The sequence below is a fragment of the Lathamus discolor genome, chromosome Z (assembly GCF_037157495.1).
Source record: "Lathamus discolor isolate bLatDis1 chromosome Z, bLatDis1.hap1, whole genome shotgun sequence".
NCBI lineage: Eukaryota > Metazoa > Chordata > Aves > Psittaciformes > Psittacidae > Lathamus > Lathamus discolor.
In genome coordinates, this window is record NC_088909.1 from 72,931,815 (window position 1) to 72,955,887 (window position 24,073).

At 40.2% G+C, this 24,073-nt stretch overlaps 1 protein-coding gene across 1 annotated transcript in view; it reads left to right on the forward strand.

Annotated features, from left to right (window-relative positions):
* The first annotated feature begins 16,250 nt into the window (after window positions 1–16,250).
* The window catches only part of TMC1 (transmembrane channel like 1), a 64,097-nt gene continuing 56,274 nt past the window's right edge, over window positions 16,251–24,073 (forward strand). Inside the window, exon 1 of the mRNA XM_065662014.1 lies at window positions 16,251–16,312. Coding sequence (XP_065518086.1) covers window positions 16,273–16,312 — 40 coding nt within the window. The 5' untranslated portion in view covers window positions 16,251–16,272. The remainder of the gene's footprint in view (window positions 16,313–24,073) is intronic.

Genomic DNA, 24,073 nt, shown 5'->3' on the forward strand with positions numbered 1-24,073 from the left:
ATGTTATTAAAATCTTTCCATAATGAAATCTCCTCTTCTTTAATTTTATAAAAAAACCGATCTTTTTGGTTAAAAATATATCATGTCTGTAGTATTTTTAGTAAGTTATAAGGGCAAAAAAAAAAAAAAAAAGGAATGAAAAGCATCAAAGGATAGATCACTCTTAGAGTAATCTGAAAAGAAGGTAAAAGAGAAAGGTATATTAAGTTCACCATTAATTGTAACTGAATAAAATGTTAAGATAAGGAGAATGTAATTCCCACAAAATATTTGAGATTTTCTCACTGCTGAATTACACCACTTTTGTAGGTTCAAAACTGTTTTCATGTCCAAAACCAGAATAATGAAATGGTGAACTGCAGCAGTGCCCTGCCATCTGTGGGAAGATTCCCACAAACCTTCACAGTCTGATTTAGGCATGGTTTGGAGCTTGTGGTTGGGCTGATCCCTTGTCACTGGCCTTGACTGGTCTGTTCCTCATGAAGGGTTTGCCATTGCTTTTGTTGAGAATCAAGTACCTCATGCTTATACCATTTGGTAAGCAGGAACAAGATTAGTCACTTAAGCAGCTAATGGCTAATTGTCTTCCTGGATGAGACTGCTCATATGCTTTAGGATAAGAGTGTGATTTGATTTTCACCTGAATCAGGGTCTCCACTAGTTGTCTGGGCAATTTGTATTGCAGTCTGCTGGCTCTGGTTGACAAATGTTTCCAATGTAGCAATGTGATTGTTTGCTACTAGTTGAAGAGTAGGGATGGACGAAAGAAAATGAAATGCAAAATAAAATAAATGAAATAAATGAAAAATAATTTGTGTCTATGCCAAAACTGAATCAAACGTATATACTTCTTGAGTTCCAAAATATGTAACTGCTCTTTAGTTTTATTTGGATTCCTCATTTTCCCTGATCAGGACAAAGAAATGCTAATATAGTGGTCAAACTTGGGGGTAGACATGGATGTTTTCATTTAAAGCCAACACTCTCTGTGCATGCCAGTGACAGGCCAGCCTATGTCTGCTGGGGAGCAAACCCCTTCCAGGCGGGTATGTGAAAGAGGTTGCCTCCATGGTTTTCAGTCCAGGGAGGCAGAGCCTCTTGGTTATCTCCCTTCAGTCTGCAGTTCTCTTCTACAGAAGCAGCAAGCAAAACCTGCATCTTCTTAAATTTTCAAAACAACTTTTAAAGGAATTGACCATTATCTGTTAGAAACAGAAATGTGCTGAAATCACACAGTGAACCGGTACTTTGTGATTTACAAGGAGAATATCCTTAAATAGTGATCATTGAGTTGGAAGTGAATACAGCTGACCAAGGCTGTAAAAAGGTTTGTTTAGCAGACTGACTTGAATCAGCTGCATTTTGTGGTTACTGGTTGGTGTTAGTGTCTACATTAAAGGATCTGTGAAAGCAGCATCTGGGTTAAATGTGCTATCATTTACAGTACTGAAATTAATACTGCTTTGTATACAGGTGATATTGCAGAGAGCAGAACATGACCCATAAATATATGTGCATATCTGTAAGGCAGACTGAAATAAAACCCCTGAATTTGAGCATTCTAATAATTTTAGTGAGGGTCCAATGAGGTAATTAACTTCGTGTCCTTCCTTCTTATGATGAAGTCTCATGTCATTTGCACAGTTTATAACAGTATGTTCTTTAGTGCACATAGGGATTACACCAGCAAAAATGAAGTTGTTCTCTAGATCTAGTACATTGAATCTCTGAAAGATTTCAACTCTGTTTCAAACACAGACTCGATTAAATCACTTATAAAAATCATAGAATGGTTTAGGTGGCAGGGGACCTTAAAGTTCTTTTAGCTCCAATACTCCGTACCACAGGCAGGGACAACTTCCATTAAACCAGGTTGCTCAAAGCCCCATCCAGCCTGGCCTGGAACACTTTGAGGGATGGGACAGCTACAGCTTCTCTGGGCAACCTCTGCCAGTGCCTCAGCACATTGACAGTAAAGAATTACTTCCCAACACCTACTCTACCCTTTTGCAGTTTAAAGCCATTCCCCGTTGTCCTATCCATACATGCTCTTGTAAAAAGTCCCCCTCCAGCTTTCTTGTAGGCCCCTCTTAGGTACTGGAAACTGTTCTGAGGTCTTCCCTGAGACTTCTTCAGGCTGAACAAGCCCAGCTCTCTCAGCCTGTCTTCATAGAAGAGGTGCTCCAGACCTCTGAGCATCTTCATGGCTCTCCTCTGGACTCGCTCGAGCAGGCCTATGCCCTTCTTATGTTGGGGTCCAGAGCTGGAAGCAGTACTCCAGGTGGGGTCTCATGAGAGTAGAGGGGTTGAATCACCTTCCCTGGCCTGCGGGTCATGCTTTGAATACAGCCCAGGATATGGTTGGTTTTCCAGGCTGCTGGGTTGTGTTGGTCTTATCAACAGACACCCCCAAGTCCTTCTGCACAGAACTGCTCTCCAATCTCTGCCCAACCTGTAGCTGTGCTTGTGATTGCTCTGACCCAGGTGTAGGACCCTGCACTTGGCCTTGTTGAGCTTCATGAGGTTGGCATTAGCCCATCTCTGTCTGGGTCCCTATGGATGGCATCCTTTCCCTCCAGTGTGTCAACCAAACCGCACAGCTTGGTGTCACTGGAAAATTTGCTGAGAGTGCACTCAATCTCACTGTCCGTGTCACTGACAAATATGTTGAACAGTGCTGGTGCCGATACCAACCCCTGAGGAACAGCAGTTGTTACTGATGTCCACTTTGGCATCAAGCTGTTTACCACAACCCTTTGAATGCAACTATCCAAACAATTCCTTATCCACTGAGTGGTCGATCCATCAGATCCGTGTCTCTTCAGTTTAGAGACAAGGATGTTGTGTGAGACAGTGGCAAATACTTTGCACTAGTCCAGGTTCAGTTACTATTCCTTTACTCACCAATGCCGTGGCCCCATCATAGAAGGCCACCAAATTAGTCAGGCACAATTTGCCCTTAGTGAAGCCATGTTGGCTGTCACCAACCACCTCCTCATTTTTCTATGTGCCTTAGCATAGTTTCCAGGAGGATCTGCTCCATTATATTTCTGGACACTGAGGTGAGACTGACCTGTAGTTGCCTGGGTCTTCTTTTTTTGTCTTCTTCATATTGGGGTTAATGTTTCCTTTTTTCCAGTCAGTGGGAACTTCACTGGACTGCCACAACTTCTCAAATGATTGATAATGCCTTAGCTACTTCATCTGCCAGTTCTGTCAGAACCCACAAATTCGTCTTTCCAAGTCCCATGGACTTGTTCTTGGACCTGATCTTCTCGTACAGCAGGTGGTTCTTCATTCTTCTCATCACCTTCTATAACTTGGGTGGTGTGGCTGGAGTATTTGCTGGTGAAGACCAAGGCAAAAACGTCATTGAGAACCTCAGACTTCCCTATTATTAAAGGTAACCAGGTCTCTCATTTCCTTCCAGAGGGGGCCCACATTTTCCCTAATCTTTCTTTTATTGCTGATGTACTTATAAAAGCTTTTCTTGTTGCCCTTAACTTCACTGACCAGATTTAAATCTATCAGGGCTTTAGCTTTCCTAACCTGATCCCTGGCTGTTTGGAAAATTTCTGTGTATCTCTCCCAGGCTACTTGCCCTTGCTTCAACTCACCATAGGGTTATTTTTGTGTCTGAGATTGTCCAGGAGCTCCTTGTTCATCCACACAAGCTCCCTGGCATTTTTGCCTCACTTCCTCTTTGTTGGGATGCATTGCTCCTGATCTTAGAGGAGGTGATCCTTGACTAGTAACCAGCTTTCTTGGACCCCTCTTCCCTTCAGCGCTTTAACCCATGACACCCTACCAAGCACATTCCTGAAGAGGCCAAAGTCTTCTCTTTTGAAGTCCGGGTTAGTGAGCTTGATGTACACCTTCTTTGCTTCTCTAAGGATCTTGAGCTCCCCTGTTTCATGGTCACTGCAGCCAAGGCTGCCCTACAGCTTCATTTTCCCCACCAGGCCCTCCTTATTGGTGAGGACAAGGTCCAGCATAGCCATTCTCCTTGTCGACTTCTCTATCAGTTAGTTCCTCTGGCTTAATCCTTATATATGTTTATATACTTGAATAGAAATCTTCAAATATGTTGTTGAGGAGAGTAATAATCATAGATTTGGAAGGATGATACAGGTTAATAAATTCATGTACTGATTATTAGAGGAAAACAGGACTTAGGAAGAGGGAACAGATAAATTACAAGGTACGTATTTTTGAAAATACCTATTTATACCTGTCCACCTGGCTGTCTCTGTATTTATTTCTGTCTTAAATCAGATTGTTCATACTTAACAGTTTCTGTAAAAATAGGTTCACAAAATTGTTTGTAGATGTTTAAGTCTTACAGCCTCATTTAAGTTTTCAATTAATGTGCCTTCTGACTACATGAAGATAGCATTATGTTTAGGACAAGGGGTATTGGCTTTAAACCAAAAAGTGGGTAGATTTAGATTAGATGTGAGGAAGAAGTTCTTTACTGTGAGCATGGTGAGGAACTGCACAGGTTGCCCAGAAAAGTTGTGAATGCCTCATCCCTGGCAGTGTTCAAGGCCAGGTCGGATGGGGCTTTGAGCACACTGGTCTAGTGGAAGGTGTCCCTGCCTGTGGCAGGGCGGTTGGAACTAGATGAACTTTAAGGTCCCTTCTGATTCCTAGCCATTCTCTGATTCTATAACCACTTTTTCTCCCAAATGGAAGAAGGAATGGTATAAAGCATACATATCTTCCTGCTTTTCTTTCTATTTTGCTTTGTTAAGTGATGTATTTTGTGCATGTCAGCTTCCATTTACAGTTAGAAACAACAGGCAAAGAAATAAGGTGTGTGTGACACACCAAAAGTGGACTGTCTTCAAAGCCTTTATCTCCTGTAGTTAGGTGCAGTCCAGGTATCATTCTGAGGTTGTTCCACTTAAGCTATAAAAACCTACTAAAATAGAACAGAATATTGTTTATGCCTCCAGCAAATTAATGAAGAACAGTATTTTATCTCTGCCATCCAAGTGGCTGATCATTTTGAATCTAACATGTCATGGAAAGTAGCGACATAACTGACACAAGATTAATGTGGTTTAATTTCGTGCTCTCTCTTTTGTCGCTTCTAAGCAAAACCTCTGTTGGGTGGTCCTCTGCTTTCTTGAGTAACAAGACCATGATTTTTCTTTGACTTCAAGGTTTATTGTGAATGGAGCACTTGCATCAAGGTGCGACTGATTCACATGCATTGCCATCTGCTGTTAGCAACTAAAAATGCAGCTTCTTGTGGCTTGTGGCAGGTCTTCATGGCCTGAAGATTTCTCAAAGCAAATTGTGACCCAGTAGTTTAACAAAACCTCTATCTACCTATCCATCTATCTACATCTATCTATGCATAAGCTAAGGATATGATGTATTCATCAACATTGCCCGTATTTCTTGCTTTGCATGTTTTTACAAACTGAGTGATATATTTTGTGTTAAGGCTCTTTCCTGACACTTTTTGTCATTCTGATAGTCAAAGAATGACAGAAATAATTAATAATCTTTCTCTACTTCTGCAGAAATGAAAAGTATTAATCAAGTTAATTCGTATAATTTGACAGACATGCATGTGTGCATGTGGAGAGCTGAAATTAATGGGTGAGTGTTGCATCACCTAATAAAAACAGGTATATGCTAATAAAGCTATCACATTCTTTCCCAGAATTTGGCCTGGTTGCCTTGCCCAGGGCTGTGTGACATGACATGTTAGGCACAGGAAATGGATGCTGAAACCCCTAAGGCATAAGAAAAGTTAGGAAGAAGAGAAACGAAACCTCGTGCTCCGTGCCTTGTCTTGTCTTAGGCTAACCCAGAGTCTGCAGTACCAGGAATGTCACTGAGATTAAACCTTTGATTGTGGCATCTGATAGTGACAATGCTGGAGATGTCTCTGATCAGGAATATGAGGCTGTGTTTTTCCCAAGGATCTTCCTTCACTAAATGATAACACAATTCTCCTGTGTTCAGGGAAAAGGACAAGGGTATTCTGAGAAAACACTTTTAAAAATTGCCTTTGTCTTTCAGTAGCTACCAAAACTTATGCTAAGAAAACCTCACTTGCAGGTCATAATGGTGTAGTTTTCTGTATTTTTTTTCCGTAGCTGACAATCTGTGTTTTTCCCAAATCTTAGTGATTTTAAGACAAACTTTAGTCTCTGCAACATTTAGTGATATTTTTTTCAAAGGATCTTTGATGTTGCAAATCATTCTTTCAAGAGTGCGTAACTTTATATCTTTGATTTTAATACGAATGTGATTTTATGATTTCAAGCATACATTGGAAGCCCCAGCTGTCTGGGGTTGGAGCATACTAGTATTTTTCCTGTCATTTGTGTGTATATTTTGCAGACCTTCATACTTTGTTTTCAAAACATTTTATCTTATTTTGTCCTTAGTTTGTCTTGTTTTCACTTGATACAAGAATGTTTGTTTCCCTCATCAGTCAAATTGCTGGATTTGTGTCTCAAGAGATCATTAATAGCATAGGACAACCTTAGCCTGCAGCTGACTTGTTAAAACTTCAACCTGTTGTATGAGTTTGCCCAGGGTTGCCAAATAGTAAAACTACTGTGTTCAGCAGCGGTTCAAAAGGTCAGTAGACAGTGAATTAATAGTTTCAACATCTTTGCTAAAGAAGGGATGTTCTTGTATCAAAGACTGATACAGTCACTGACACTGATGGACATCCATTCTGGCACATCAGCTCACGAAACTAAGGTCGAACGTGTATGGAAGTTAAAAAATAACTTTTCACTTGTATATTCTTGTCCTTGTAACAACCCTGAGGTAGATGAGTTTTATGGGAAGTTTGCCATATGAGCAGTTGAAAAGACTGTAAGTAATATATTTTGGGTTGATTTTTCCACTTTCATGAAAAAAAATCATTCTGTTCTTCTAGAACTAGGCTTTTCCCACTACTACAATTAAGACTGCTGGTGTGCTTAGCTTGTTTGACCTTGTTCTCTCAGGGTACTTATTAGCTCTTAGAAACAGGCACTGATTGAGTGCTCTTGGTCAGTGTTATTAATAATTTTTTATTCAGTGGCTAAAAAATCTGATATTGATTTGACTACTTGTTGCTTTGTTCCTCCCTAGACTCCTCCCATTCATTGAATATAATACAGTACTCACTTGATTTTACGGGCAATGTGAAACAGAGTTATGAATAGACTGGTTCTTCTGGTTAAAGACACCATGCCTTAGGTCGTTCTGCAGAATTTGCTTTTTTAGCTCAGGGTTTTGCTATTTTGCTGAAGCTTCACATTCAAGATTTCAATTTCTAACTCCTGACCATGGTGGAACATGGTTCTGCTGCTCTTTGCTCTGAGATTTCCCTGAAAACAAAAAAAAAAAAGCTTCATTATTGGGTTTAATGCATTTGCACTTAACAGCAGAGGAACCACAGTGGGGTACGGATGCTAGCTGGGTAATATGTGGAGCTCATTATGATCCTAGTGAATTCATGAGATACAGACACATCTGCTCCAAGAACATGCAGTGGTCAAGGTCCAAAGAGAGGAGACCCTGACAGTGACTACAACCTTCCCACTTCCTCTGGCATGTGCAGTGGTGAGGAGAATTCTGAGCTGTGCCATCTGTGCCTGCTAAGTCCTTTGCAAACAGGCTACTTGAAAAATGCAATTAAACCGTGGAGTGCAAAGTAATCACTGTTGTATGTTATGTTCTCTGAATGATAGTGGCTTGTGCAAGTGTTATCTGGTATAGTAGAGTACATTAAAGTGGACATAGTATTTAGGGGGACCTGATCTGTGATTTGCATGCAGTATGGGTGGCTGAGGAGTCATAAAGTCTCAGGATTTTAGTGTTCCCTAATACATCCTGTATCAGCAAGTCCGTGCAGGCTAAGGCTATTGTTCACTCTGTTATGGCTGTTCCAGCTGCAGTTACTATACAAATAAGTATTTCAAGACATGCCACAATTAGTGTTTTTAAAAAATCTCATTTCAGAACAAATAAGCAATGAAGGGTTTCCTGAGAAGAAATCTGGAGTCCCTCCATCGAGTGCATCCACAACTAGGCAGCAAATGCATTTGTCTGGGTAGTGTGCCTATATGTCAGCATGGCAGCTGCTGTGAGCAGTTAGACATAGCTGGCAGCATGTGATATCGGATGCTATTAAAGAAAGCGGCTGTATTAATGACAACTCAGCCATTCATTTTGGCTAGGGTAAAGACAAGAATACTACTCTAAATAAAATTACCTAATTCTAAACAGCATTATTGTTACAGGAAATACATATATACATATCTTCAGATGAACTTCCCAAATGCTTCCAGCTACAAATTTTCAGAAGTGGTCTAAACAGCAGAGCATATAGAGGTAGAAACTTTGTCTGTTTCTAATAAAAAAATAACTTGGCAGAATTTTAATGAATGTTTAGGACATTAGCTGGTTTTGAACATTTAAGAAAACTTTCAGAGGGACCTTGGCAGGCTGAGAGGTGAGCAAGTGCAAACCCCAAGATGTTCAACAAGGCCAAGTACAAGGTCCTGCACCTGGGTCCAGACAATCCTAACTGACAGAGGGGAGGTTTAGATTAAATGCGAGGAAGAAGTTCTTCATTGTGAGGGTGGTGAGGCACTAGAACAGGTTGCCCAGAGAAGCTGTGGCTGCCCCACCCTGGAAGTGTTCAAGGCCATCTTGAATGGGTCTTTGAGCAACCTCGTCTAGTGGAAGGTGTACCCGCCTGTGGCAGGGGACTTGGGACCAGATGATCTTAAGGTCCCTTCCAAGACAAACCGTTCTGTGATTCTATGTTTCTGATTAATGGAGCAGGATAGATTCAGTGATCAAGAACACTTTGGATCAATTCCTCTAAATCATATGTATCACCATGATTTCTTGTTATCCACGTTAAAAGACTAGAATTCTTTTTTAAATTACTTCTTCATGAGATGTCTAATGTTTTTCCTCTGAACCTGCTGATCATGTCTACCAGGAGAGCATAAAACATTTCCCACTGTATTTTTAACTTAACCTCCAGTTTTTCAGAGAAAATTGAAATACTGTTTTTCAGAAATGTCACAAAAATTACAAATGCCTTCACAAAAAAATCATTGCAGAAGTATGTTGGAATTTTGTGTAGTTTTTTGACTTAGTTGTTTGATTTCCTGTTCATGAGATACCTAGAGACCTCTACCCAAATAAGGCTTGTGCAAGTAGATTTAAGCTTAGCTGCTTTCTCTGTGAATGCTAGTGTAGCATCAGAGGAGGGTTACTTGTATTTCTGTTACACGGCATTCCCTAATCAGTGTTCAAGAGCTGAGCACTGATTAGGGAATATTTGGAAAGGATGCAAGTAACTGTTAAAAGTTTCTTGTATTAAATTAATCAATCTGTCATCTGACTGTGCATTCCCACTCCTGCCCCCAAGTGCTACTGTCATCAGCCAGCTCTGCTTGCACTGCTGCAGGATGGTGCCTCTGAGGGAGATTTTGACCCCTGTCCACCCTTGGCCCCTCCTGGTGCAGTCTCCTGCTGCTCCCAGACATGACTGCCTGTAGAGAGGTGTGGGATAAATGAGGGTGGTAGGCACAGACTTTCAAGTTAATGCTGCTCATCTGATTCATTTGAATGCAGCAGGTTAGGGAAAGATCCACCTAAGTATTACAATATATAGAAAAAGGCAGTCTCATTAGCACAGCCACACACATGGCTTCAACTTGTTTTTGTATCTGCTTGCAGAAATACCTGATTTGGTCATGCCCTTCAACGGGGCAGAATATACATTTTGTGTGCTGGAAACCAAACTGGCATTTTAAAATCCCATCTTGAAAAGAGTCACCTTTAGCAACAAAGTCTGACAGAAAACCATTTATTGCCCTAAGTTTTGCAGTATGTTTAGAAACTGGTGGAAAGCATTCAAACATGGAAAAATCAACATTCAAGGCATGTCATTGTGGTAGAGGGTTTACAGCTCATGTGTAGAAGTGGCAGGAAAGAAATTATAGTGCTTGGTGCTTATTTCTCTGTGAACAGGTTGTGGCTCTGTAAATTAAATGCTGATTACAAGCAAAATTGATGCTTGCAGATTTACTGAGGCACTAATGTTTGTGTCAAACGTAGTTACGTCATCGTTCTTTGGCGTCATCTTTATTTTCCTTGGTTGTATTTATCTGGTTGGCAGATAGCTACCAAATGGGTTATCAGTTTAGCGGTATAAGGAAAAGTATGCGGATCAATACTTTCCATTTCTCCTTCATTACAGGCCTTCCTATGAGTTTCAGCTGTGGTAAAGGGATAGTTGTGTATTTATATCTTCATCTTTTGCATACCATGCATGCTTCAGCAGTTTGAATATAAAATAAGTGTCTCTGACAAGGAGATACAGATGTGAACAAAGAAACAAAAATGCAGCATGTTTGTTAACAACATAAATTTTTGCAGTGTTCAACTCATTTAGGAATAAGCCCATTTCTCTGAACCTGTCTGCACTTGGGCCATTTTCATAATCTATTATATATTAAAACCACTCTGTGTCATTCTGATTTGATTGTTATTAAATAGAACGAAATTAAATGAAAGGCCTTTTTTTTTTTCCTATTTTTCTTTTTTTTGCAAGACTGTTGTGCTGAGAACCGTGTGTAAATTAAAACTGTACATGTTCTCTATGCAGTCGTTTGTACTAGAGAGGCAGTAGGATGCTATGAGGTTAAATTGGTACAGTTTGTCCTTAATCTCTGCTTAGTATTTGGTCTCTAAGACTAGATAGAAATACAGGATGTAGCTGCGTGCTATGTTATGTCCAGTGGCAAGTCTGTCTTCAAAGATCTGCGGCCTCTTTCTGCCTCCTGACCCTGACTGGCCTTTCCCACATCATGTCGCAATTTCACTCTCCCATCTGTGCTAATGCAATTGTTTCTGGTACTTTGCTGTGGATGGGATCACTGCACTAAGCTGACTTAAGAAAATTATTATTTGCTTTGATTAGTGACCCAGTTTACGGGACAGCCACATGGGCAGTTTTAGTGGTACACCAGCAAGGGCAGCAGGTGGTGGAACTCAGTAATACAGTTAACTCCTGCAGCCACAAAAGTAAACCACAAATCAGACTGAATTTGGCTTCTCTAATCTGAAAAGCTACACTGTGGTAAAAGTATTTAACTGACTTTGATCACTGTCTGAGTCAGGAGGTCTTGAGAAAAGAATAAAACGGAGTGTGTGCGATTCACCTATATCATAGGAAATTCTCACCCAGAGACCACATTCAGACTGTGTACATGACCTTAATTGTTTTATTTATCTTTTTAAATACTGCCTTTGCATCTTTTACATTTTTCTAACGCCATTTTTTTGGGGGTGAGATTAATAAATAAGTCCTCAGTGTATGTCCTCTTCCTTTTTGTACATACAGTCAAATGTTTTCCAATGTGGCTAATAAATAAAAGTGAGGTATTATTAACTGAAATTTCTGCTGAAAACTTACACAGGTCCATTAAGGCTATGGTCCCAATTTGACTTCAACTGCAAAACATCCTGTTACAATTCTTTCACTGTTTTTTTCAAATACTTGAAGAATCATTAACTTGAAGGCCATACTCATAATTCATCATTTTTGTCAATTTTGTCAATTCTCCAGGACACAGGGGAGGACCAAAAAAAAAAGCTAGGAGGATTAGCCAAGATAATAAATGGTGAAAAGGGTGGTGTCATAGTCAAGGTGTGTCTTGGGACTGAAGTTTGTAGGCCAGGTCTACTGAGGGCTGGCAGAGCTGGTCTGATAAAGAAGGGGAAGAGCAGTTTTGGTAGGAGGCTTGCCAGACTGGTCAAGGAGGCTTTAAACTAGATGTGTTGGGGGAGGGGGGCATCATTCCATCCCAACACACCCAGTCAGTTGCCAACACCTATAATAAATGCTCAGAACTATGTAGATATATTCCAGCTGCTCCAGCCAACGAGCCGGCTTCATTTGGAGCTCGGCTCAGATGCCTCTATACAAATGCCCGTAGCATGGGGAACAGACAAGAGGAATTAGAGATGTGTGCATGTCTATGGGGGGTATGATATAATAGGCATCACAGAAACATGGTGGGATGGCTCCTGTGACTGGAGTGCTGGAATGGAAGGTTACAGGCTCTTTAGAAAAGACAGGCCTGGCAGGCGGGGAGGGGGAGTTGCCCTTTATGTTAGGGATAGGCTGGAGAGTATGGAACTCTGTCTGGGGACAGGGGAGCAGTTTACAGAGAGTTTGTGGGTCAGGGTTAAAGGGAAAACAGCTGTGGGAGACATTACTGTGGGGGGATCTGTTACAGGCCGCCTGATCAAGGAGAACCTGTGGATGAAGCACTCTACAGACAGATAGGAAAAGCCTCACGTTCGCAGGCCCTTGTTCTCATGGGGGACTTCAACCACCCTGATATCTGTTGGAGGGACAATACGGCCTGGAACAAGCAATCCAGGAGGTTCCTCGATTGTGTGGAAGACAACTTCCTTCTGCAAGTAATAGAGGAGCCGACAAGGAGAGGTGCCATGCTTGACCTTAAGCTCGCCAACAGGGAAGGGCTCGTTGAGAATGTGGTGCTCCAGGGCAGCCTTGGATGCAGCGATCACAAGGTGGTTGAATTTGAGATCCCCAGGACAGTGAGAAAAGGACAGTCTTCAAAAGAGCAGACTTTGGCCTCTTCAGGAACCTGTTTAGTAAGCCCTGGAGGGCAGGGGGGCCCAAGACCCTTGGTTGATATTCAAGGATCACCTGCTACAAGCTCAGGAGTGCTGCATCCCAACTAGAAGGAAGTGCAGCAGGAGGGCCAGGAGACCTCCTTGGATGGATAAGGAGCTGCTGAAGAAAATTCAAATGAAAAAAGAGGCTTATAAAAAGTGGAAGCAAGGACAGGTGGCCTGGGTAGAGTCCAGGGATGTTGTCCAGGAAGCTAGGGACCAGGTTGGGAAGGCTAAGGCCCAGTTAGAAATAAACGGCCAGGGATGTTAAGGATAACAGGAAGGGATTCTACAGGTACATATCAAACAAACAACAGACTAGGGACAACATAGGCCCCCTGCGGAAGCTCTCAGGAGAACTGGCTACCCTGGATTTGGAGAAGGCTGAGGTTCTGAATAACTTCTTTGCCTCGGTCTTCACTGGCAAAGGCTCTGACTGCACTACACAAGTCTTTGAAGGCAGACGCAGGGACTGTGAGAATGAAGACCTTAGGCCCACTGTAGGAGAGGATCTGGCTTGAGACCATCTTAAAAATCTGAACACACACAAGTCCATGGGACCCGATGAAATCCATCCGCGGGTCTTGAAGGAGCTGGCGAATGAAGCTGCTAAGCCACTGGCCATCATATTTGAAAAACCATGGCAGTCAGGTGAAGTTCCCGGCGACTGGAAAGAGGGGAATATATCCCCCATTTTCAAGAAGGGGAAAATGGAAGACCCAGGGAATTACAGACCAGTCAGTCCCACCTCTTTGCCTGGCAAAATCTTGGATCACATTCTCCTGGACAGCATGGTGCTTGGTGTCTGCCAGCATGGCTTCACTAAGGGGAAATCCTGCCTGACCAGTTTGGTGGCCTTCTATGATGGGGCTAGGGAACTGATGGACAGGGGTAGAGCAGTTGATGTCATCTACCTGGATGTGTGCAAAGTATTTGACACTGTCCCACACAACATCCTTGTCTCTAAATTGGAGAGACATCAATTTGATGGATGGACCACTCGATGGATAAAGAACTGGCTGGGTGGCCGCACACAAAGAGTTGTGGTCAATGGCTCAATTACCAGCTGGAGACCAGTAACGAGTGGTGTCCCTCAGGGATCGGTGTTGGGACCAGTCTTGTTTAACATCTTCGTCGCTGACATGGACAGTGGGATTTAGTGCGCCCTCAGAAAATTTGCGATGACACCAAGCTGTGTGGTTCGGTTGATGGGCTGGAGGGAAGGAATGCCATCCAGAGGGACCTTGACATGCTTGTGAGGTGGGCTATGCCATCCAGAGGGACCTTGACATGCTTGTGAGGTGGGCTGATGCTCGCCTCATGAAGTTCAACCATGACAAGTGCAAAGTCCTACACCTGGGTCGGAGCAATCCCAGGCACGGCTACAGACTGGGCAAAGAAGAGATTCAGAGCGGCCCTGCAGAGAAGGACTTGGGGGTGCTGGTTGATGAGAAAATGAACATGAGCCGGCTTCAGTGTGCGCTCGCAGCCCAGAAAGCCAACCATGTCTTGGGCTGCATCAAAAGGAGTGTGACCAGCAGGTCGAAGGAGGTGATCCTGCCCCTCTGCTCTGCTCTTGTGAGACCTCACCTAGAGTATTGTGTGCAGTTCTGGTGTCCTCAACATAAAAAGGACATGGAACTGTTGGAACAAGTCCAGAGGAGGGCCACGAGGATGATCAGGGGACTGGAGCACCTCCCGTATGAAGATAGGCTGAGGAAGTTGGGGCTGTTCAGCCTGGAGAAGAGAAGGCTGTGTGGAGACCTCATAACAGCCTTCCAGTTCCTGAAGGGGGCCTTTAGGGATGCTGGGGAGGGACTTTTCTTCAGGGACTGTAGTGACAGGACAAGGGGTAATGGGTTAAAACTTAAACAGGGGAAGTTTAGATTGGATATAAGGAGGAAATTCTTTCCTGTGAGGGTGGTGAGGCACTGGAATCGGTTGCCCAGGGAGGTTGTGAATGCTCCATCCCTGGCAGTGTTCAAGGGCAGGTTGGATGAAGCCTTGGGTGGGATGGTTTAGTGTGAGGTGTCCCTGCCCATGGCAAGGGGGTTGGAACTAGATGATCTTGAGGTCCTTTCCAATCCTAACTATTTTATGATTCTATTCTATGATTCTGTAATTCCTCCCAATATGTTCTTCTTTCTGGTACTAAAGAAGTACAGAAGTCTACCAACTTTTAGAACCTGATTATTCTTTTTCTGAGTTCTTAAAACAATGGCTTATTAGATGTGGCCTATCGATTTAAATGTTTGCTTGCATTTGTTTTTTGCATAAAAAGTTTTTTCCAGGGTATAGAAAAGCATAGGAGCTAGGATATAATGAGTAGCTTGAAAATGTGGTAAAGGAAATAATAATAGTTCGGAAAAATTATTTTATAGACAAAGGCATAAGGCCTCTTATAATTGTATATGTAGAATCAGTCTGGGAATATTTGAAACATAATATGTTAATGTTCTTGCAGAAACAGGATTAAATACCTGTATGTTTTTTGTCTGTAAATTGAATTTTAAGCCAGTCCAAAGAACACCCACAAACATTTTCAGCATTTAAAAAAAATCCCCAATGCTAATATTTAAAATTGAAAGATAAGGTAGCTGGCATCACTGTATAAATTCCCAGATAAACTTTCTTCAGACATCTGAATGACAGCTACAGAGAAAACCAAATGGCTTTCATAGCCATGTGGGTGAGAAGATCTATAAACCTTTAGGAGCATCTGAGAAAGTGGGGTACTCTGCAGATGCCTACCGCCTTTTTCAGGCTGGATTGTACTGAAAGAATTCCAGATGAGGAATGCTGTGGAAGCTATGAAAGAATTATCTAGTTAAATACAGTTCAAAAATTGCATTTCATGTTTTTTTTTTTTTTTTTGTAATATGTTGTTTCAAATCTTTTACCTCCAAGCCTGACCTGTCTTGTTAATTATATTTTTGCTTTGTTTTACCATCAAGCCTGTCTAGTGTTGTAGATGCAAGGTGAATCAGGGTCAACTGTTAAACTTAGGATGTAATATCTGCATAAAGGCAGAAGTAAGGAGTCTTAATGAAACTGCAAGAAGATGTAAATATAAACCAGCACATCTACCAGCTGCAGGCTGCTAAAGCTATGCAATTTAAATATGTCTGAGGTAAAAGCTGTCTTTTGTGAGAAAAAAATCCTTTTAACATCCTCCACATGCTGAAGCGTAGACGTGTACGCAGCATCAGAGTGTGCCTGTGTGGACAATGTGGAACATCCTTGCTCAGGAAGGCAGTTAAGGCATTTAAACAGTGGTAGTCATAAGTAGGTACACTGCAGGAGAGTTTTTCACTAATAATCATGAAGACAGCGAACCACTTCTTCCATTCTTTTGACCCTAGCATGCTAACTCTACATAGTAAACTAAACATTCATGAAAGATTAATCACTTAGGAAATTAGTATCTTCTTATATTTCAGTCAGTGAAACTTCACCAGCGCCATCCGTTCAGTGACAGACAGGACGATGTTGATGTGGCACACTTTATCTTGATCCACTCAACCTTCAGCCGATCTCTTGTATAGGTGGCAGCTGGAGCAGCCCTGTGAAGTAGTCACGATGCCTAAAAATGAAAAGCCAAACGACACTGAAGAATATGGTAATTACAACTATAATTATGCATCTCAAGCACATATTTTCTGCATGTAGCTCAGCAGAGTGCATGTTTTGTTTTCTTCTTGTTCTTTCTAATACAAAATCTCCTTTGCCACAATTCATTATCTTTTTGTTTATAAATGTATTTTACTTGGCTTTTGAAAACAGCTTTGCTGTGTGAGTTGACTAGTTGTAGAATGGCAATATGGCTTTCCACTGGTTAGGAAATGAAAAGAGTATGACAGCCCTGTTACCTGTCTTACATTTTTAAGTACTTTTTAGGGAAGATAAAGAATGCAAGGATTTTTCATGGTTTCTGTAAGCTGTACAAAGGTAATATTTCCTTTGCTTATTGCTTTCAGTATTTGGTATGAAATGTCAAGCATTCTTCATAGTAAGATTAACAATATTTCTATATTGATACTGCTCTGTTCTGTACATAAGTAATGTTTTGAAGGATGATCATGCCTAATGGCTTATCCTGGCAAAATGCAAGGCAGCTCTTTGATATGGTAAGTGCTTTCAGTTCTCATGGGCAATACTACTCAAAATATGGAACTTGTTTACATGGAACAAGCATGATCTTTCTCATCTTCAGCATGGAAGAAAATTGCCAGGGGCCTTATTCTAGACTGGTTTCTGCATTAGTTTATTAGGTCTTGCTAAGAAATAGGGCTGGTAGTACTAAACATTGCTTTCTGTATTTTTAATCCACTTTTGTAATAGGCAGTAGTAATAAAATGCTTCGACTTCCACAGAAAACATCAGAATGGACTGCTTAGCATTTCAGCAAAATGTCACTGAACACGTAGTTCGTTTTAAGAGTCCATCCTATTTTCTTTCCTTTTGTTGTCTGAGCACCATCATTGCTTTTCCTCCCCATGTTTTTCTACAAGTCCCTTTCCTGACCAATAATTTAATTTTCAAGCTGTGCGTGCTGATGGAGCTCATTTTAACATGAGAGGAGCACAGAATTTAATGTTGCACAGCCAAAATACCTCCCAGCTTCAGCAGAATTTTTATCTGAGTAAGAAACATAGCTAGTATGACCATAGAACGTATGTATTTTTTCATTTTCTAATTAATAAGTTCTTAGAATATCAAGGTTCTAAGTTTACCATAAATATGTGCCTTCTACTTGCAGGTATCTAACTGACTTGATTTATCTTCTGTTCAATGACTTTATTGTTCATTAGAAGTATAGGTTAGCATTCCCACAGTGAACAAAACCCACATCTTTTAACTGGAGAAGTTTGGATCATGACCACTCTTTGACACATTTTGCTTGAAAATTTATCCTGTACTTAATTTGTAATAAAATATAACTACCTTAATGACTGTTGTTTGGCTATTTGGAGATGAGATCATATGAGCAAATTCAAGGCTCCATCTTGGTTTAAGAAGACTTAAAAACCAGGAGCTCCATTGTAAGTAACTATGAGACACTTTCAGAATGTGGTTCTCCATCCACTTTTGATTTAAAATGTTGCAAGTACTGGAGATAGTCACCACAGAATCAGGTACAAATCTAGTAACAATTTCTTTACAGGAGGTTTTGCTTTGCCATTGTTGACAGAAGGTCCTAAGGAGTATTCTTGCAAAGAATGGATGACAGTTGCAAAAATGCAGTCTGAGACCATACATTTTTGCTGTTTGATATCTGTAGTTCTAGTGAAGCTAAAGCCCTCATTTGGACATTATTATAGTTTCATAACATGTCTTCTGAAAATCTATGATAGTAGGAGATGTATGATTCATTACTCTGAATTCATAAGTATGAATACGTTGTTCTAGGCATCTCCTATGGGAAAAGAACACAGGGCACAAATCTTCAGAGAGGATGTTTTAAAGAGATCATATGGAAAGTGCCTTTTGTCCTCTAAAAATAACAAACAGAAAATGTGGTGAGCTGGTCAGCTGTAGGTATCAACCTTAAAAGAGCTGTCTTCTCATGAGGTAGTAAAAAATATAGTTGACTTTGGATCCATCAAGAATGCCACATTTGTATCTTGAACATCACCTGTTTTCTCCATATTAACATGGTCTTCCCGTGTTAACAGTACTATGAATGAATCACACTAAGCTAAGTAAGACATTTTTCAGAACATGAAAAGGTCAGATTGGTATGATTTACTGCATTTCCGCACTCCTCAGAATGCACTGGACACTTACTATTCTGATCCTAATTCTTGCAGTAAAGACTACAATGAAAATGAAAAATTGCCCACTAGCAGGCCATCTGTGTGATGAAGACACAAAGCAAATATGACTTCTCATCATTGTTTTATTATAGTAACCAATAGGTCCTGCAAGATTGTCAAATCTCTAGTCTTGGGTAGGACAAAGCACTATCTGGTTAGGTCATTGTCTGGCACAGGTAGGGTCGTGGAGCTGTATCCACAGAGGTGATGTAAAACACAGTGGCCTGGGAACTTTCATGCATGCTTTCCTGAAGGGGGTGAAATAATGAGGGGATTCTCACTGAATTATCTTCCTCCTGTAACTTCTGTGGGTTTTATAAAAGCGAAATCAGATTTGACCTAAAAATTTTGGACTGAATTGTGCAATAAAATTATTCATCCCTGAAGGGGAATTTTGCCTAAGAGAAGTCCTGACCCACAAACAGAAGCAACACTCAAACGTTATGGTGTGTAAATACAACCCAGATGTAAACTAAAGAGAGGAGGGTGTTATCAGATGATGTGCCGAACACCAGCCACAGTGCCAACTTGATCTGTGATAGCTCTATCTCTGTTGTTTTAGTAGAACATTTGTAATTTTTCCTTACCAGTGGAAAACAGATGAGAAATTTATGGATGTGAATTAGATTCCATTTATTTCCTATTGTCCTCATGTTAATTTTCAAACTTTGACTGAGCTACAGTAAGTTGGGGAAAATTATCCTTATTGGCAATCTACAGGGAGGGAAAGTTTATTGTCCCACAGTCAACTTCTGTAAAATCTTTGAGTGTAGAAGTCTGCAGGCCACAGCATGTATATTAATACTAATGAGTCTTCCGAGACACTAGTTGCTTTGTGACATTGTAATATAAATATTTTGCCTACAATAGTATTTACAACCTTGCTAATTTAAGTGCAGAAAAGTAAGCACTATATTTGCTAGTGTAAGTGTAACTGTATAGGAATTATTTTACTTCATAAATTCTTAGCTATTGCTGGACGGGATATTTTTTTGGGCACTGTGTTTTTCACTGTGTTTTTCACTGTGTTTTTCTTCCATTGGAAGAAAAAAATCAACATCAACTGGGAAAAAGATAGAAGAAAAATCAGGCGTGGTCTGAAATACTAAGTGTTCTGGTTGTTCTGTAAATGTGATTTTTATTTGCAGTTTCTGTGTGCCAAGTCCACTTCTCCTGTGCCTAATGTGGGCCAAGTTATTTTTCCCAGTGTTTGGAAATACTCAAGAGGATGGGATCTACATTGTTAAGGTCTTGAATCTTGAAACTTGAAGTCTGCACAAGTTCACTCTTGCCACAGATGTTCTTCAAGATCTTGGCATAGTATTTCTGTTGTGTTTCACAGCTGTTACTTCTCGTGGCATTCATCCTAACAGAAGTGTTGCAAGACACTTGCATGTTTACATGATCAGAAAGAATAGTATGAAAATGTATGCAAATATCTAGACTTGAATACTGCACAACTCTTCCTGCTCCTTTTGAGTAGTACTTCACATGCATTCGTTGTCTAATGAGGTTTTGTGTTACTGACATACCTACATGTTGGACAGCCAGTTTATTAGCTGTCTATGCTAGTGCATTTCTGGCACTGAAAAAAGTCCAGTATGTTCTAGACCAGAGGAAGGCACAATAATTGCTTTCAAAGCTCTATCTGCATATGGTTCAGTTCATTGGCTTGACAATTAATTAATAAAATAGAAATTAATTTTTTAATATGTATAAAAAGTTTGAATGTGTTTTTTGACTTTCAGATTACTTTGCACATCACTGATTTGGAGTTTTTTTTAAGACCAGCACACAGAATTGCTTAGCAGCTGTCAGTTTTGCATAGTAGTAATGTGAGCAGTAGTATTACAACAGTGGGCCATATTTTACTGGGTAGTTACAAGAGTCATTATTCCTTTCACAGTGAAAAGTCAAGGAAACTATGTCAGTGTAAAACGAGTTTAAAAAAATTCCAGAACATGAAATCTGAATAATACACTCTGATAAGTGGTGTACAAACAGCCTGGGAAAACAAGGTAAGGTTAAATCATCACCCACAGTCTGCTATATGGACACCTCATGTAGCGAAAACTCCTATGGTTTTGTACTTTTTTTTTCTGGCCTTAATTTCCAGCCAATATTTCAACATTTTGATCTTTCTAGTGAGCTGTCTGGTATTCTGTCTTCATTGCAGTCTGTGACTTACAGGTTAGTCTGAGCTCATATTCAGGACACCCTCCTTTAGTCTTGTTGGCTCATTTGTGGCTATAGTCTAAAACATAAATAAGACTTCAGGTAAAACGATAGCTTACTCAGATTACACTTTCCCTGCCCTTAGTCTAGAAAGATGAGAAAGTTTCCCTTAAACTACTGTGGAAAAAAAAAAAATATCAGAATGTGATTTGTTTTCCTAGAGCATAAACAGTTATGGACTATAGCTCCAAATATGCTTAATGATATATGTGTCATTAGGGCAGGATAATGTATCTTGGAATATGTAACTACTGAGCAATGGTTGCTCTGGGTCACATAAACTCAAGTTAGCTGACTCAAAGCCTAATAATCTGATACTAGCCCTATGAATATTGATACCATGAAGAAATGAGGTCTTATCAACCCTTTTCTGGAACAAGAAGTAGTTTTAGATGGTGATTTAGTGAGATGTAGTTGATTTTTGAAGAAGATTCATTGAGTTTTTGATAACTGGGACCACATGAAGATCTGTTTACAAAAATAGAAGACAGGTATGTCAGCCTAAAAAGATCTTATATATTGATGATATTTTTCCTGCAACAGAGACTGTACATTCTTATTTTGACAAACCAGAGCATGAAAAGTGATCATCAGTTTTCTTATAGGAGGATAATACAGTGCCTGAGGAATGCACTTTGCACCTTTTTGTTTCTCTGCATTGTGGTTTATAGAAGATTTAAATTTAGTGCTAAACTGCATTTAGATTTAGTGACACCATGAATTGTAATTTGTGTATCACTGAAATGCTTCTCCAGTAATTCAGTAAGACAGGGTTTGCCACAAGTACCTAAAGTGCTGAGTTATGAGCTGCCTAGCCTCTTGCCTTCCTATGTGGCTCACATGAATGCATGCATATTTGCTAGGCAGAACAGACCTTAGGGATGTTAAAATTCCTTCACCCCCCCTCATAAGTGATTTTGTTCCTCCTTGGTGTGATAGCACCTGCTGCTATCACAGCTGACACAAGGGAAAAACATTTTACCCTGAGCTTCAGCTTTTATCGTAGTGATACAGCTCATGACACAGAGTATGAGAAAACTGGAAGAGCCCTCCTTGGCTTCCAGCTTCTTTTAAAAATAAATACTAGGACAATGCTTTCTGCATCATAGCTCAAGACTTGGGAGGGTTCTCTTCTTCTGTGGATACACCAGCATATGGACAGACCTCTAATATTCTTTATATCTACATGTCTCATCTCTATGTGATCATGATGCTGTGGAGGCTGGAATGTTCTAAAGCTCAGTTTGGAGTTATAATTTCAAATTTTTGCAGAAACAGTTTTGAATCTGCACTTGTGCTTGTCTAGTCTGTCTGTAGTACCCCCCGTCTTCTGGCTGCCTAATTCCATGTAATCACTGGTTGTGTTTTCTACTGGTCATGGCCTGTTTTGTGGCAATATATACTTCCATTTGATTTTATGCTACTTCTTCATTTCTTCAAAAACTTCTTCAATATGTACCTCAGCATTTAAGTGAAAAAAAAAAGACATAAACGTATGAAGTATCTTTTCAGATACACTCTCCTCTAGTACTGTTCCAGTATTTTCTTCAAGCAGCCTGAAATCTAATTAGTTATTTTACCTGAAATGTTGGATTCAGATGTATTTCCCTTATGCTATTAGAATTAATTAAACCCCAACAGCTACCTTCTGCCCTGCTTAAGCAACTGTTGCATAGCCCGTTGTCACTTCCACTGTTATGTCAATAAGAGGTCAGCTGAACTATGATAACACTTTTCACTGCTAATGCATGTTTCAGTACATATGATAAATCTGCAGCTGTTTGCCTGTTATATGACCTCATCAGAATCTGCAGTGAGGCCAATCGTATACCACTGAAGTGCTTTCCCGGGAATTTCTGTTTGGCTGGAGGAGATCAGCAACAGCATTAGTTGCAATAAAAGCCCATGCCCTATTGTTGCATGCAAAGTATATCTTTAGAAGTGTCTGTCTTCATCTTTGCAAGCTTTCAATAGCAACATAATGATCTTTGTCAAACGGAGATCCTGTTACTGTCAGCAGCACAAGGCATATGTCCAGACAGAACAAAGGAGCACTTATTTTCACATTCCACTGATGATATTGAAGGGTAATATCTTTGCACAGTGTTAAAAAATTGTTGTGCAGACACTGTAGAAATTGTGGAAAATGTAATTACAATGAAATGTTTTGTGCAGGGAATTTAGACTCCTGACATATATCCCAGTTTTAAAATGCATGCCAAATTCTGGATATTAACCCTTTGCGCATTATTGCACATAGTGAAATAAGACCCTAGATTTCTTCTTGTTTTCATCCTTACATATTGTACTGCTTTTTTTTTTTTTTTTTTTTGATACTAGATAAAGCTAAGAAGTTGTGCCTCAACATTTATCTAGCAATTCTTAGATAAATCAATTTGTGTATGAATTTTTGGTGAATCATTAGGGCTAATAAAATTTATAAAAGGAACTGGGAAGCTAGGGTGGAGAAAGAAGGAATATAGAGAAAAAAAGTATTAGATGAGCAAAGAAAGAAGATTACTCTAATTTCTTCTTGCCTGAAAAATGCAACTATAGTGATCATGACATGTCACCTGTCCCGTCTTACAGAGGGAAAATTAGTCAACTTACATCCGGACCATACATGGTATATAGGAGTGGAATGACAGCTGCCTTTTTCTATTCATGGTAATACTTATTAGTCTTCTCATTACTCTCCTTCTACCATATATTTCTATATAATCTACTGATATGTCTCAAGAGCTGTCACACATGTACAAGCTCAAAGACACCTCAAGAGAGCCTATTAGCTGCTGGCTTCTCAGGTATTAGATTGCTTATGAAGAAACATTGCTGGTGAGTACTAATAGCAGTTTCAGGAGTGGTGCATTCAATATTTGCAGAATTAACTAAATATTATGAGGGATTTAGTGTATATGAAAGAGTGGAGTACTTTTTGAATTGGACACCTTCCTGGTTTTTGATGGATGGCAGAGACATCTATTACTGAACTCATTGAGACTGAAAAACTTCAACAGGAGATCTACCAAATCAAAGATGTTTCTGAGCAGAAATACTACTTGCTTCTGTTAATAGGCTCTCTAGAGTCTCCAATGTTTTTATCATCTTCTGAGTGGTAGAATACGACTGTGGTACAGCATACAAGTGACCTGGGGTCAACTTTTGTTGTTGTGCTTAGGGACTTGGTTGCTGGAAATGAGAGTAAATATTCTTCTTCTGGGACTGAGCTCTTCAGCCATGCTGCAGCTATGAAGCTTCATGCCGTTCAGTCTGTCAAATCAGAAAATGATTCTTTTGATCTTCTTTAATATCAGATACTGCTTATCTTT